General features: G+C 49.6%; 1 protein-coding gene across 1 annotated transcript in view; it reads right to left on the bottom strand.

The window, feature by feature from the left end:
• Wdr1 (WD repeat domain 1) overlaps positions 1-12,685 on the bottom strand; it is a 35,533-nt gene extending 22,848 nt beyond the window's left edge. Inside the window, exons 1-3 of the mRNA XM_057772596.1 lie at positions 12,477-12,685; positions 12,047-12,168; positions 1,811-1,901 (exon numbers count right to left, since the gene is read on the bottom strand). Of these exons, the coding sequence (XP_057628579.1) occupies positions 1,811-1,901; positions 12,047-12,168; positions 12,477-12,492 (229 nt within the window). The 5' untranslated portion in view covers positions 12,493-12,685. The remainder of the gene's footprint in view (positions 1-1,810; positions 1,902-12,046; positions 12,169-12,476) is intronic.
• Positions 12,686-14,266: the final 1,581 nt, after the last annotated feature.

The following is a 14,266-nucleotide window of genomic DNA, read 5'->3' on the forward strand; positions in this document are numbered from 1 at the left end:
TGATTAGAGGGCCTTTTCAGAGGCACAGGCTCCAGGGACCCAGACCTCCCATGTAGTTAGTATTTCTAGGCTCCAGGGACCCAGGCCTCTCATGTAGTTAGTATTCCTGGTTCTATCTTCCAATAAATACTGGCCAGCTAGACTAACAGCATTCACATATTTCAAAGAAACAGGGGCCCCAGCTGGGATGGAGATGTATGCTTCATGGTACTGGGATCCAACCCTGTGGGTACACCCTTTAGCAGCTAACCTATTCAAGACAGTATAGACTTTCCTAAACTTCTCCACCCCCTCCCTTATTCAAACATGCTAACACTATTTTTAGTCCAGGGCATTCAGGTGCACAGCAAATATCCCACTGTTACTTTTAATAATCACTTTGCCTTCTTCAAAGAAGTATGCTGAAAATGTGAAACTGTGACCTCCACCCATGAGCTCCCTCCATTCTGCCAGCAAACCAGGGAGTTAAAAGAACATCAAAATCATACCAATGTCCCCTTTCATAGACTGTCCTTTGTTGCACCCTCAGCACCCACATCCTACAAAGATTATGCATTTAATCTGAAGGCCATCAGATTTCTGTCTTGCCCAACAGCCCCAAGAGGACAGTAGGTCAGGTTTAGGCTCAAAGGCTCTCAGACTGAGATGGCAAAGCAGGAGCTATGCCAAGATGGTGGCTGCCCTCACGAGCAACCTTCCTCTCTTGATAGATTTCTTAGAGCACTCAGCCCTGTGTTAAACACAATTTTAAAAGGCACTCCAGCCAAATCCTGGGGTTTAAATGAAGAGACATTTTTGCTGGCAAGAGGGCCCAGAGGCAAAAACCTCTACAAGGTTATAAAAAAAAAAGAAAAAAAGAAAAGAAAGAAATCACAGCACACCTGCTGTCCTGCCTGTTAGCTTCACTGATAGCTGCCATGGTCATCCCTAGCAACCCTTGTGCATACATCACCTTGCTGGATCCTCAACCCACAGAGAGTTTTATCTGCAGCCCCAGTTCACACAGAGAATTAAGGTACAAGAATGTAAATTATCAGACTGAGAATATACAACTAGTAAGGAGTGAGCTGGGGGCCCTCCCAGCCCTGCAGTCTGCCATGTCCTAGACACCACCACAAAGGGTGTGAGGGCAGTAGATAAAGATGGCCACAGCACCTGAAGATCCTGGTCCTCCCTGTTTTGACCAAGTGCTCTCACTCCCAGCCATCGCTCATTCACACTTCCCTCCCTGTGCTGAAAACAGAGATAAGCAAGCCATTAACTGTCTGGATATCTAAATGAGGAAAATTAATGAATGAATGATGAGTGGTTAATGAATGAGATGCAAGGTACACTACTCTACCTTACCCGCTTCTGCTTCTCATCTGTAAAGGTTAAATGCTACTTCTAAGAGCTAAGAGTGTAAGCTCCCACAAATGTAAATAAATGCCTGTCCCATCTTACACAGTTCCCAGTGGTTCAGGCCAGAGGGTATAAAGGCCAGGTCTTACACACAATGCCAGCACTGGTTGCAAGGCTGGCTGGAAAGAGGCAGCTAGTGGATTGACATAAAACAGTCACGACATGACCAGGCCAAGCTCCAACAATATAGTGTTTCTGCTGACCTCCAGCTAGAACACTGGAACACTGCAAACTACAAGGTATGTGCTGTCAGTCGGCATCGGGCACTCTGGAGGTATAGTTTCCTCATTATCTTAACTACAGCTAGTCAATGGTATTCTCCAAGCCCTTAACCAGAACCCACCCCATTCCCAAGTCAAAAGGTGCTATCTGGGCCACACATGTGTCCAAGAACGGCACTCAAAGTTACCTCCAGAAGCAATGTAGAACCCGCTGGGTGCATACTTGGCCACTACCACCTGATGGGCATGTTCCGTGTAGATGTCAGCAATAGCAGGGTTCTGTGGGGAGAAAAGTGGAGGCTGAATGGAAGAAATGTACAGGCAACTACAGCCGCTAGCTTACAACCTAAGACCAGACCAAGGACACACAATGTTTACCATTAGAGACCATTATGGACAAAGTCCTAGAAAGATATGTCAATCCACTGATGCCCATCTGGCCTCTTGGAGTGAGGGAGTCTGAGGTCAGTTTTTGCTGGCTTGCTTTTTTATACTTCCCAATACACCATGAATATGTACTTGTGGAACACTGACCAAACCAACAGTGATTAAGGAGCTCTACGGTTCTCCTGTCTTCCTGTGTAGAATTCATTGTCACCTGAAGCTTCCATCTAGTCTACCCCCACACCGTCTCCTGAGTAGTGCCAATCTTATCCAAGCACTCCTGGCTCTGATGTTCAGGAGCAGAAAAGGCATGAGGCTGGGGGCCTTCTGTCAGAAACCTGGACTTGGGGAGAAAAGAGGATTCCCTGCACCGTTCCATAGCACACATCAAAAATGGCTGGACTTGGAGGCAAGAACAGGGTAGAAACTGGGGCTAGAAGCTCTCTATTCCCCAGTTCATAAAAGCAGATCCCTGTTCATTCATTCCAAACCCCCTCTCACAAGTATGTACACCTAGGCAGCTCCCAGCACAGCCACAGATGCTTCTCAGCCTCTCCACAGTTAAGCTTGCTTTCTGGAAAGAATAAAGATGCAGCTGTCTACCAGATTCCCCGCTGTTGGCTTTCTCCTGACCAGTACTCTCTTAGGAAAGAAGGCAGCTTCCCAGTCTCAAGGCTGAGATCACAGGGGAGAGGGTACGGCAGTGCCAAGATTTTTCCTGAAGCCCCTGCCTATCTTCCCAAGACCCTAGAGGTTTGTTTATTCCTAGTCAAGGGATCCCATACAGCCTTCACTCTATAGACTAAGACCATCCACCACCAGTCAGCCAATGCAGCCCCTCTGGGACTCCTGAACAACCTCACTTCTCTGTATATGTTGGTCCCTTGCCCAGCAAATGTGCCTGCAACCACCACTCACGCATCTTAAGCGACATCTCCTCTACAACTTGCCAAGCTGCTTCACAGCTCTTTTGTAGTAATTACTGTAGTAAAGCAGTTACCACATCCCTGAGAGGGTTGCATGGAAAGCTGGAAGCCCCACCTCTCCATACAGCATACCTGAAAGTCTTTAATGTGCCTGCCCTTTTCCAACATTTCTGTGACTTGCTTCATGATATCCCATGAGCCATCACAGCACTTAGCAAATAATGTGCTAAATACATTGTGTGAGGTAGGGGAAAAGCACTGACAGTCTTTCTCTTTCACCTAAAACGTAACCCATAGAATAAGCATGTGAGGAAAAAAAAAAAGACAGAGACTCCAAAGAGGGCATTGAACTAAGTCAGTATACAAGTGAGTGTTCAATAGCACTCATCTTTTAGGAAATGAAAATCAAAACTACCATACCTACAAGAACCAATGAGACCAAAGAGACCAGCTGCTAAAGAGGATGGAGGGAAGGGGCACCAGTCTGTCCACACAGTGCTGTTGAAAATGTGATGACAGTTGAAAAACAGCTAGGTAATTACTTATGAAGATTAAACGCATATGGGATGGCAAGATGGCTCAGTGGATAAAGCAACCTGAGTTCAATCCCTGGAACCCACATGAAGGTGGAAGGAGAGAACTGACTTGGAAGTTGCCCTTTGACCTCCATACATATTCTACACATGCCCGCCAATGATAAAAATAAATTGAAAAAGAAAACCCCATGCCCCCAAAAGGCAACCATGGGAAGAGGGTCTCAAACTGGGGACAACCCTGATGGCCATCAGCAGGTGAACAAGAAAACTAGGTATGATATATCCACCATTCTCAAGACAACACTGTTCAAAACACAAAATGGACCAGGACCAAACTACTAAAACCTCACCCAGCTGCACCTCCAAAGCCTGTCATGGAGACCCAGGAGAGACCACACACTTTTGATTCATGTCACAGGGAGTAAGTTCTAGAATGGTAACCCCCATTAAAATTGCTCAGGAACTGCTATGGATAGCATGCCTCGTAGGAGTCAGGGGGCTTTCTGGAATGCTGGGAGTATTGCCATGGTTACAGGACTAGTCAGGTCAAGCTGGGCACTTGCATAGCACACCTCACCAAGGCAACCCCCCCTCTTGCTCAAATCAGCTCAAGTTTCACATTCTGACCAGCCCCTGATACATCTATCCTCATCTACAGCTGACAGAGCCTCTTGAGGGCTACAAACCCTGCACTAGCTGCAGAATTGGGTGACCTCCTAGGCTGCAAGGGTAGGAAACAAGTCATGAGGAAAAGGCATCCCAAAATGAAGGAAGAGGAGGCAGAGGCGAAGGGACTAAATTCTGCTCCTAACATTCCTGACCCTAAATGGTCAGGGTGCCTGCAGAGGGCTTGCAAAGCCCCAAAGGGCACCAAATCCCGCCTAAGCTGGATGAATCATTCACTTTCTCTTACTCGCTCACTCTCGTTTGTATTCTGACTACAACTGGGTCAAAAGACTCCAAATTACAGATAATGACTTGCATCTGAGTCAGCAGCCTTCTCCCCACCTCCCTAGGCTCACAGCAGGAGAATCTACTAGTGCCAGGAAGGTGGGGTGGCTTCCCTGCCCAGGTAACTGTGTGTCCCATTGCAGGAGGCTCGGTCCAGGTCAGAAGACACCCAGGGTGACCATAAACGCCCTCACCCCTATTCTGCAAGCACCCAGCTTTCTCTCTAGGGGGAGCAGCCTATCTGAGGAACCAATTTCAGAAGCACGGGTGCATGGTTACCACTGTTACCACTGTGTGCAGGGTCCCACTGCCCTAGCTGGAGTCACCATTCAGGAGAGCCTCCACATGGTAGTGCTCCTCAGCCCAGATGTCCTTCTTACAATACTGCAAGGGGCAGGGGACCAGGCTCTAGCCATCAAGTCAGAGGCCACAGGAATACTGGGAGAAAGCAAAGTGCCACCTCACCACATGGAGACACCGTGGGGTCTACAGGCCTAGTTCTCTACTAGGGTTGCCCAGGACTATCCACCAGCCCTGCTGAACACACCCATCTTTACCCAACACATTTTCAACCCAGCTCTTCCAGCGGCTCCTGGTGTTAGCGGCAACCATTTAACCAATACCTCTATCATTCATCAAGCCGGGCATTCATCAAGCTGTGCCCTGGAACCACAGGCCTTTCTGTATTTCTTACACCTGGGAATCCAACAGCAATTAGTACAGCCCAGAGTGCTCTACGTCCAGGAGGAAAAGGCTGAGGTTAGGATTAGACTAGAGGCTTGCCTAAATCCACCAGGGTAGCCTGCAGAGGACCTGAGGGAACATGCAAACTAAACCTTTAAGCCAGGTCAGTCAGAATCACAAAAGGGGCCTTCATGTGCTTCTTTAATTGTCAAAGGTCACGAGCACTGGGCACCCACCCACTGTTCACCAGTATAAGGTGGAGGCACACTTCCAGGAAGGGCATTGCGATCCAAGTACTCCTAGGCTAGAGGTGGCAGGGACTGGGAGCAGATCCTGTTATGGGCAGGCCTGTGCTAAACACAATGTACAGGGCCCTTCTGTTTCATCAGTGACACATGGCGACCCTGTGTTATTGCAGTCACACAGCTCCAAAACAGCACACACACCTTCACATCCAGAACGTAACTTATGCCTGGGCCAAGCTGAGCCCCAGACTACACCATGCTGAGAGAATTGGAGGATTCCAACTGATCCCTTAGAGCCACCTTCACTTGGTACAGTGCCAGCCCTTGGTAGTAACCACAAGCTGTGGTTCACATGCTGACCAGTCATGCCCCCAATAACTCACAGTGTATTGGTTAACCTGACTGGGCAGACACCAAACAGCACATCAGACACCTTCCCTGGCTCCAAAGCACAACCCTCAGCTTACCATGGTACAAAGTCCTTTCCCTGATACACCCCCTCATCCAGCCCATGCTCCACAATCACTGCTTAATCCCCCACTTCCATCTAGAGTGTGCCTCCTTCCCAATCCTAAATCCCCGTCCCAGTTAAGATGTAGCAAAATGCACCTTGCCTACCTGGCCTTCCCTGATGTGCTGTACCACATTACCATATATGCTCACAACACCCACATTATTTGCGATGTGGTAGCTCCCACCAACCGTCTATATTAAGTGGACTATACACTTTAAGCAGGACTTGTGAGTATGATGTATCATCCTAAAGAACCCTGTATTCACTATGACAGGCACTGGATAGACTATTCTACTGACGCTCCCTTCAAAAAGATGTGAGTTATAATCTAATACCTAACTGAAAAAGTCAAGGCACAATGACACTAAGTGACTTGATGTGACCCAGGCCAGTTATGGTTAAGGGCAGGACCTTAAATAACAGTCTTCCTCCACTTGGTCTTATTCTCCTATCACAGCTGGCTATCAACATCAGTCTGGTTCCTGAGCTTACCCTGGCTGACACACATGTACATGGCTATCATGCTGGATAGAGCCAGGTCCTGAGAGGAGGCAGGGTGGTCACTTACAGATCTAAGAGTATTTTAGTGTAACCTGAAACCTGAAGTGTGCCTCCTTCCCAATCCTAAATCCCCGTCCCAGTTAAGATGTAGCAAAATGCACCTTGCCTACCTGGCCTTCCCTGATGTGCTATACCACATTACCATACATGCCCACCCTTGGTCTGTGTCAGGATGCTGCCACCTTGCTTCTGTACTTCCTCCTACCTGCCCAGCCCCGGTTGAGCATGAGCCATTGGGAGATGGCTCCATCTAACCAATAGCAAGGCAGGGAGGATGTCAGGGGAGAACCAGCACAAGTGGACAACTTTCTACAGATGTTCTGTGGGTCAGCTTGGCTATACCTAAAGACTATTATTATTCCTCCTCTATCCCAACATTTGTCCTGCTCAGTAAGGGGTACAAAGAGATGAAGATTCTTGACAGGGAATGATTCTATACTGGGTGGAGACTGAAGGTAGAATTGGCTGTGGAGGTGGTATAGGGCCTTTCCAGGAAGGTAGCAAGTCCAGTATCAAAGCTGGGAACTAGGATCTTTCTCGAAAACGTGTCACAAGTAGGGAACACTCTCTACAGAGACGACAGATGCAAAGCAGGTAAAACTCTTCAGAGAGTTAAGGCCTGAAGCAGAACCACTTGTTCAGTGGCCTCAAGTCCTAGCTGCAGCTTCTTTTTTCATACCAAAGGGGTCTGTCATCTCTCTCCCTGCTCCTCCCAGAAGATATACACCAACCCAAAGCCACTGTGCAGTATACTGGCTTCCTGTCTGGATTTTGTCCATTTACTGTCTGTCTAAACCCTCCTCTGAGGAAACTCTTGCCCACTTTCTGAAAACCCAAGTGTGCCACTTCTTCAGTAGCTGTCCTTGTGTCCCTTTGGCATGCGTGGTTCTTTCCTCATGCTCTACAGCACTCACAACATTCTTATAACATGGCTAATACACTGTGTGTGAGAATGTCATCTACTAGGGTTGCCAAAATCCGACACTCCTGCCATTTTGGAGTAGGTATTTCTGTTACAGGATGGTCCTGTGATATGTATAATGTTCAGCAACATCTATCTGTTGAACATCACCAATACACTGTATTTTACATTGATTGTGAACAAAATCACCCTCCTCCAGGAAACAGTGACAGAAGTCTTGGCTTACACCTTATGGACTAAGCTAAGCAACACCCTGGCTTACTGGGTACTAGAAATATCCAGAAACAATAGACAGCTACCTAGATGACAAGACTTTTGAGCAAGGCATTTATCTCCAGCTTGCTAATGGGCCTTCCATAATCAAACCATACTGACTCAAACCATAAATACTAGTTTCAACTGCATGGGTAATTGTCACCTTGACACTGTCAAATATCTTTGAATGCTTCCGGGGGCCTTAAGAACAATGCTGGCCCAGGCAGTGGTGACACAAGCCTTTAACCCCAGCACTTGAAAGGCAGACACAGCCTGGTCTATAAAGTGAGTTCCAGGACAGCCAGTGCTATACAGAAAAACCCTACATCAAAAAATTGAAAGAGCAATGCTAGGCTACTGAAGGGTAGCCTGAGCCACACACCCACACCCACAACCTCTGACTGCTGTCTTGAGTCTTCTCCCTCATCCGTGTTGTGGCAGTCACTACTCTATCTTTACCCATCCGGTAACCATAGATCCTATCAGAGCCCATAGACCCTACCTGCCCTCTGTTGAAGCACTTTGTCTAGTCCTCATCCACCAGGTGGTCTTGGGTGAAGGGAACAGAATTCTTGGCCTTAGACACTGAGCTGTCTAGACCTTATCCACCAGGTGGTATTGGGTGAAGGGACTGGAGTTCCTGGTTGTTGCTGTTTGCTCATTTCTGTCTAAGTGGTCATCAAACACACAACCTGTACAGTTGCACAGAACTCAATTTGCTACGACAAATTGTGCTCTATGAGCATGTCCTTTAACCTGTACCCCATAGGCTGCAGCCATCCTAGAAGCAGTGACTCCTAAGGCATGCACCTGGACAGAGGGACTGTCAGTCTTCAAGTCCTGTTTCTCCACCCCCACCTGCAAGGGCTCACACAGGGCCCTTTGTGCACAGCTGGTAACAGACGGTGCCAAATGAAAACTGGTTTGAGTTCAACCTCCTCCAAGCAAGCAGTCCAAAGAGACAAGCCCATGATTACTCCAACTGCTGAGTGTCACTTCCTGAGACCTGATTTTATATAACCAAGTTTCCCAGATATATACCTTAGTTCTGCAGCCCAGGAACCAAATACCTTAAGTTCTCATCATGTTCTTTCCCCATTTGGGGTGGGTGGGGGGTGTCACATTTGTCAAGGGATAGAACTAAAGTTCTCAAATGCCAGTTTCCAGATGGCCTCCATCTCCACATGCTTTAACTCTGAAGAGAATTTCCTTTTCAAGTGTGGCAACAGGACATGGGAAAAGAAATAGGGAGCACCTTTCCTACCAGCTAATACAAAAGCCAGGTTCATGAAGCTGTTTCAGTCACAGAAAGCTGACAGGCAGCCCCAGCAGGAGGTGAGAAGAATAAACTCATGTAAGTTCAAAAGGTGGGTACCAAAAAACTTAGGATACAGCAGTGCTGTGCACTCTATCCCTGCCCCAGGGAGGCAGAAGCAGGCGGTGTTTGAATTTTATGCAGTCTTGGCTATATAGTGAAACCCTCTAACAGGAAAAGTAACTAGATGTGGTAACTCGGTGGGATGCTATGTGCCAGGTGTTCCAGTGTAAGGACGTGTGGGGAACGACACAGTCAAAGTCCCACTTTCCTGGAAATGCAGGCAAAGGAGAACATCCCTGAACACTTAGGAACAGCAACAGAAATAGGAACGGCTTGGTTAACATTTACTGCCAGCAGAAGGCAAGAGAAGGCCAGAGGCAGAAATGCTGTTTAGGATAAAGGCCCTCTAGTGAGGTAATGCATAAACAGAGCTGTAGAAGACAAAAGGGAGCAGGCCTTATGGCCTTATACACATTGGAGAATGACTCTCCAGGCAAAGGCCACACCACCAGCAGGTCCTTAGAGAGGTATGTCTGAAGGATATGTGGCATGCGAGGAGTGAGTACACAGGCAAGTGGGCCTAGAGCTGACGGAGGAGGGAAGGTCAGAGGAAGAGCACTGGGCAACGCTGCTGAGTGTGAGCCATGGGGAGACTTAGACTGTCAGAGCTGCTCCAGGAGGCACAGTAAGAACAAACCTCAGGGCAGCAAGTATGACACACCTGGATACAGCAGGGAGCAAAACAAGGTGAGTCTGCAGATTCTGCAGGACTCTAATGGATTGTGACATGGTGGCTAGGGGTTCAGAGTAGTCTTGGCTTTTATACCTTAACACCAGAGGAATAGGGCTGAATCTAGGGGAAGAGGCATCCAAGAACCCCAAATATGTTCAGGGACACATAGGAGTCAGGAGTCTACAAGACATTCTGACCTTCCTCAATATGGTGCTAGCCTTCCATCCCTCCTGAACTTGTATTCCTACCAGACCCTTCCTGCAGTCTGAATGTTCCTAAGAATTCACACCTCATTTTCTCTAGCAGCACTCTGTCCTAATAAAAATCTAATCTCATCTCTGAGGACCAGGAGCCCAACAGCAAATTAGTGCATGCCTGATGACATCTAGCTCACAAGGGGATGGAGTAACAGAACGTAACAGAACCTATACCATGTTGTCCTGGCACGCCAGGAACTTAACCAGGGGTGGGACTGACAACAGGACAGAAGTGGCTGCACCTTCAGGAGAGAAAAGTGAAGCCTGGAGGGGAAAACTGGCAGGTTTACACATCACTGGAGGTGAACCCACCCCTTTCAACCTCCCTGTGCACTGCTCCTCTAACAGTACCAGGCCAGCAGAATCAAGGGAAGAGCTGACCTAGCACCCGTGAGCACTCCGTGTACTTCTCCCCACTGGAGGTTAATAGACAGAGTGAAGCGGAGGGAAGTATAGTGGTATATTATTATTTGTTTTAATAAATAAAGCTTGCCTGAACGTCAGTGCAAAGCAGCCACAGTAGTCAGCCATACAGGCCAGGCAGTAGTTGCACAGATCATTAATCCCACCAGCCATACAGGCCAGGCAGTGGTGGTGCACACCTTTAATAGCAGAACTAGAGAGGAATATAAGACGGAAGGAGACAGCTATCACTCTCAATCTGATTCGTGGATGCAGGATTGCCCATTTTTGGTCTGACGTGGAGGTTAAGAGCCAGTGGCTAGCTGCTCTGCTTTTCTGACCTTCAGGTTGAACCCCAATATTTGTCTTTGAGTTTTTATTATTCGTGCTACAGAGAGACTGTGGAGGAGGCAAAACCAAAACCCCTCCCCCCCCCGACATATGAAAATGCTTTAGACATCTTTGTTAATTCACAGAGCTCCCAGGTGGCCATCTCTATTTTCCCTTTACTTTCTCAAAACCTTCTGACCTCAATACAGTATTCAGTCCATGACAAGGCTTCCCCAGTTCTAAGGAGGCTGGATCAGCTTTCTAGGAATCCATGCAACTAGCAAGGCAGGCTTGCACCCAAACATCCACCTCACTCGAGGTGCCCAATGATCCTTCGGGGGTCAGAAACTACCACGGGGCTGATGACTGGCTGGCTTAATCAGACCAGCAAAGACACAGTCAGCAGCCACCACAGTCCAGAATGCAGCCTCTCTTTATAAAGAAACTGGGGTCTGCCCGCAGTCAGTTGGGAGGCTCTTGGAGGATACCGGTGTCTGTGAGCCACCTCACCTAACCAAAGATGTTCCCGGCATGCCTGTAGGAGCTGAAGGTGACACTCTTGGTGGAAGAATCAACTAACACCTCCACCTCCATCTCTCTACCACTCCTTCACCAAGCATGGTAGCCAGTGCCCCTAAGCTCCTGGTTGCCACCTCGAGGTTCCATCCCAAAGCATTCCTTAGGGCTGAGGAGGGGAGAGACAAGATTTGATCAGCCATCCTGGAGATGGAAAGGAGGCAGACTGACTCATTTCAACAGAAGAAAAACAGTAATTTGCAAGGGCCTCCCAAAAAGCTGGCCTGGGAACAGCGGTCATCTGAAGGAAACCACCCAGCTGAACACACTAGTTCCCGTTTCTTCTGAGACTCAAATCCAGAACCGTTGGAGTTCAGACGACTGGGTGTGTTGTCTGGACTCTGGCACACCAGGAAGCCGAGCGTATTAGGAGATTAAGCAGAAGGGCCATTACCAAGTGCTCCATTTGTGCCAGGCCCAGCCAGCATGAGGACGGCTGACCAGCTCAGTCAGTCAGTCAGGCCGCCAGGGGAAGTGGAGGATCACCTCACTCTCTCCATTTCCCCAATGCGGAAACTGTGCTCAGAGAGGACCAATCACCAACCACCCGTGATCAAGCACCAGCGGACTCAAAGCCCTTGCTCTCGAGAGCCAAACTGATCCAAGCCTCAGTTTCACAGTCAATGGGGGATGGGGGGTGGACGAAACAGTTCAGTCTAGTAATCTGAGGCTCCAAGGTGTGGCTCCTGGGCAGAAGGGGCGTGGCTCCTCCGCTCCCCAGGCCAACCCGCTGGGAGACGAGGGGGCGGAAGGGCAAGAATTCCCGACGGTGGAGGTAGCTCGCGGGGCAGGGACGGAAACAGGCCCCGCGGGGGCATGGGGGTACTCACATCGATGTTTCTCAGGATGACGCACTTGCCATTGGTGTACAGGAAATTATCGCCCTTGGGGTCTCCACCGAGGATCTTGGAGACGCCCCGCTCCACCTGGGGGAGGCTGGCGAACACCTTCTCTGGGGAGACACAAACGCGGGACGGTGCATGAGGGGTGGTCCCGGACTCTCGGGACCCGGGGAGTCCCAGGCCGTCAGCTCCGGGGGTCCCAGGCCGGTCACCTGTTGCCGCCTGCGGGCGCGGCCGGCGGACTTCCTGGTCGGCGGCGGCCAGGCCCTGGGGTCGCGCAGTCCGGCCCGCCCAGCCCACAGCGCCCACTCCGGGGTTCCTGGCCCGCACCCCACAGCCGTGCGCGACCCCAACCGCGCCCGCCTGCCTACACCGACCCCAGAAGCCGGCGGCCGCGCGCCGAGGCCCACGCACTCACTGATCTCGTACGGCATCCTCGCCCACTAGTTACGGCGCCGCGCTCGAATGGGACCTCGCAGTGGCCGAGCCCGGGGACGGCGCGGAAGGCGGCGCCGGGCGTGCCGGGCGCGGAGGGGGCGGTCCGAAGCCCGGCTCCGAGACCCGCTCGCTCCTGCCCTGCCTGCGCGCTGCCGCTGCGGACGAACCCAACCCGGAAGCGCGGCCCCGGCGCGGCTCGCCCCCAGCTTTGACCATATATAGTCAAGCGCTCGGCTCGGCGGCTGCAGCCCCACGAGCCTGCGCGGACACCGCCCCGCCCCCTCGTGCGTCCCCGCCCCGGAAGTGACGCAAAGGCACGAGCCGTGAAAAGGCGGCGCGGGTCGCAGTGGAAGGCGGACGCTGGTCGTCTGCCCGTATTCTTTCCGTGTTGATCGTTTGTTCTCCGGCCTTTCGCCAGCTTGGCGCCCCGGCTCGCAAAAGACTTGAAGCCGCAGCGCGGATAGCTTTTAAAATCTCGTTTTTTACTAGGTATACTTAGGCGCTTTTCTTCCTAGTGCTCTCTAGACCTGAACTCTCGCTCTCTTCCTGTTCTTACTCTTAAAACTTCCTAGTAGCAAAAAAGCCCAGAGCAAAGGATGTAATTGCTAAGACGGCAGGAGTTATTTTCTAAAAACGGGGGCGGCGGCCGGGCATGGCGTGGGAGCGGGGGAGGCATAAGGGTTGGAACTCTTGTAGTAGAAGGGGAAAGAAAGCAAAGCCTGGAATTTGCTCTGAACCTCGCAATGACTCAGTAAAATGAAGACTTAACAGCTACTTGTCTGAAAAGCTCTGAAGCCTTAGTTGAGAAACCGGGGATAAGTGGCCTTTCAAAGGGGGAACTCTTGTAGGAATTTAATTACTCTGCAGGTCAATTGGACCCTTTTCTCTTGCTTCACCTGTTTACTTTTTGGCCTGACCTAGCTTCTCTTACTCTTAAGTTGCTATCTAGTTATATGAACTTACAGCCTACAGGAGTTCCAAATTTCTTGAAGAGTGCCTTTTTAGTTGTCCTAGGTCCTGTGTGGGAGCCTCGGGGGTTACTTGAAAATGTATCCTACTTTCCTTAGTACTTGGTGTGTTAGAGCACAAGAGACAAACACTAAGGTTCTAAGAATGCTATCCTAGCCGTCTGTGGCATCTGTTGTCTGCCAGGATTGTGGGTCTAAGGGTCGTACATGGTTAACTTCTCTCAAAAGTATGGACTTAATCTCTGTCACAGCTTTTCTCAATGAGTCTCACCTGCGCCAACCTTGAAACTAATCAATGACTCTCACCTGCTCCAACCTTGAAACTAATCAATGACTCTCACCTGCTCCAACCTTGAAACTAACTTTCTAGGGGCCTAGCCTGCTCTCCCCACCTGCTCTGTGATGTGACGGTTGACATTATGTCCCAAGCCTTGAACGAAGAATCACCAAACTGCCCACCAGCAGCATGTAGCTACTTGACTACAACTATGACTTAACAGTCCCTTTGTTACTCCCTTAATGCAGTGTAGATGAAAAACAATCGGGTGGCTCTGGTCTAAGGCTGTGCTAGAGATGTTTTCTCTAATAGCAAGATGTCTGTCCTAGAATTCTGGGACAGGATAGTGTAGGCTTGTGGGTTTCTGCTCTATTAGAATTGTTCAAGGGTAACAGCTGATAAAAATACTTCCTAGGGCTGGAGAAGTAGCTCAACAGTTAAAAGAGCACTGTCCTTCGAGAGGAGCCGGGTTCAGATCCCAGAACCCATATAGCACCTCACAATTGTTTGTAGCTCCAATTCCAA

Source organism: Chionomys nivalis, chromosome 6 (assembly GCF_950005125.1).
Source record: "Chionomys nivalis chromosome 6, mChiNiv1.1, whole genome shotgun sequence".
In the NCBI taxonomy this organism is placed as follows: domain Eukaryota; kingdom Metazoa; phylum Chordata; class Mammalia; order Rodentia; family Cricetidae; genus Chionomys; species Chionomys nivalis.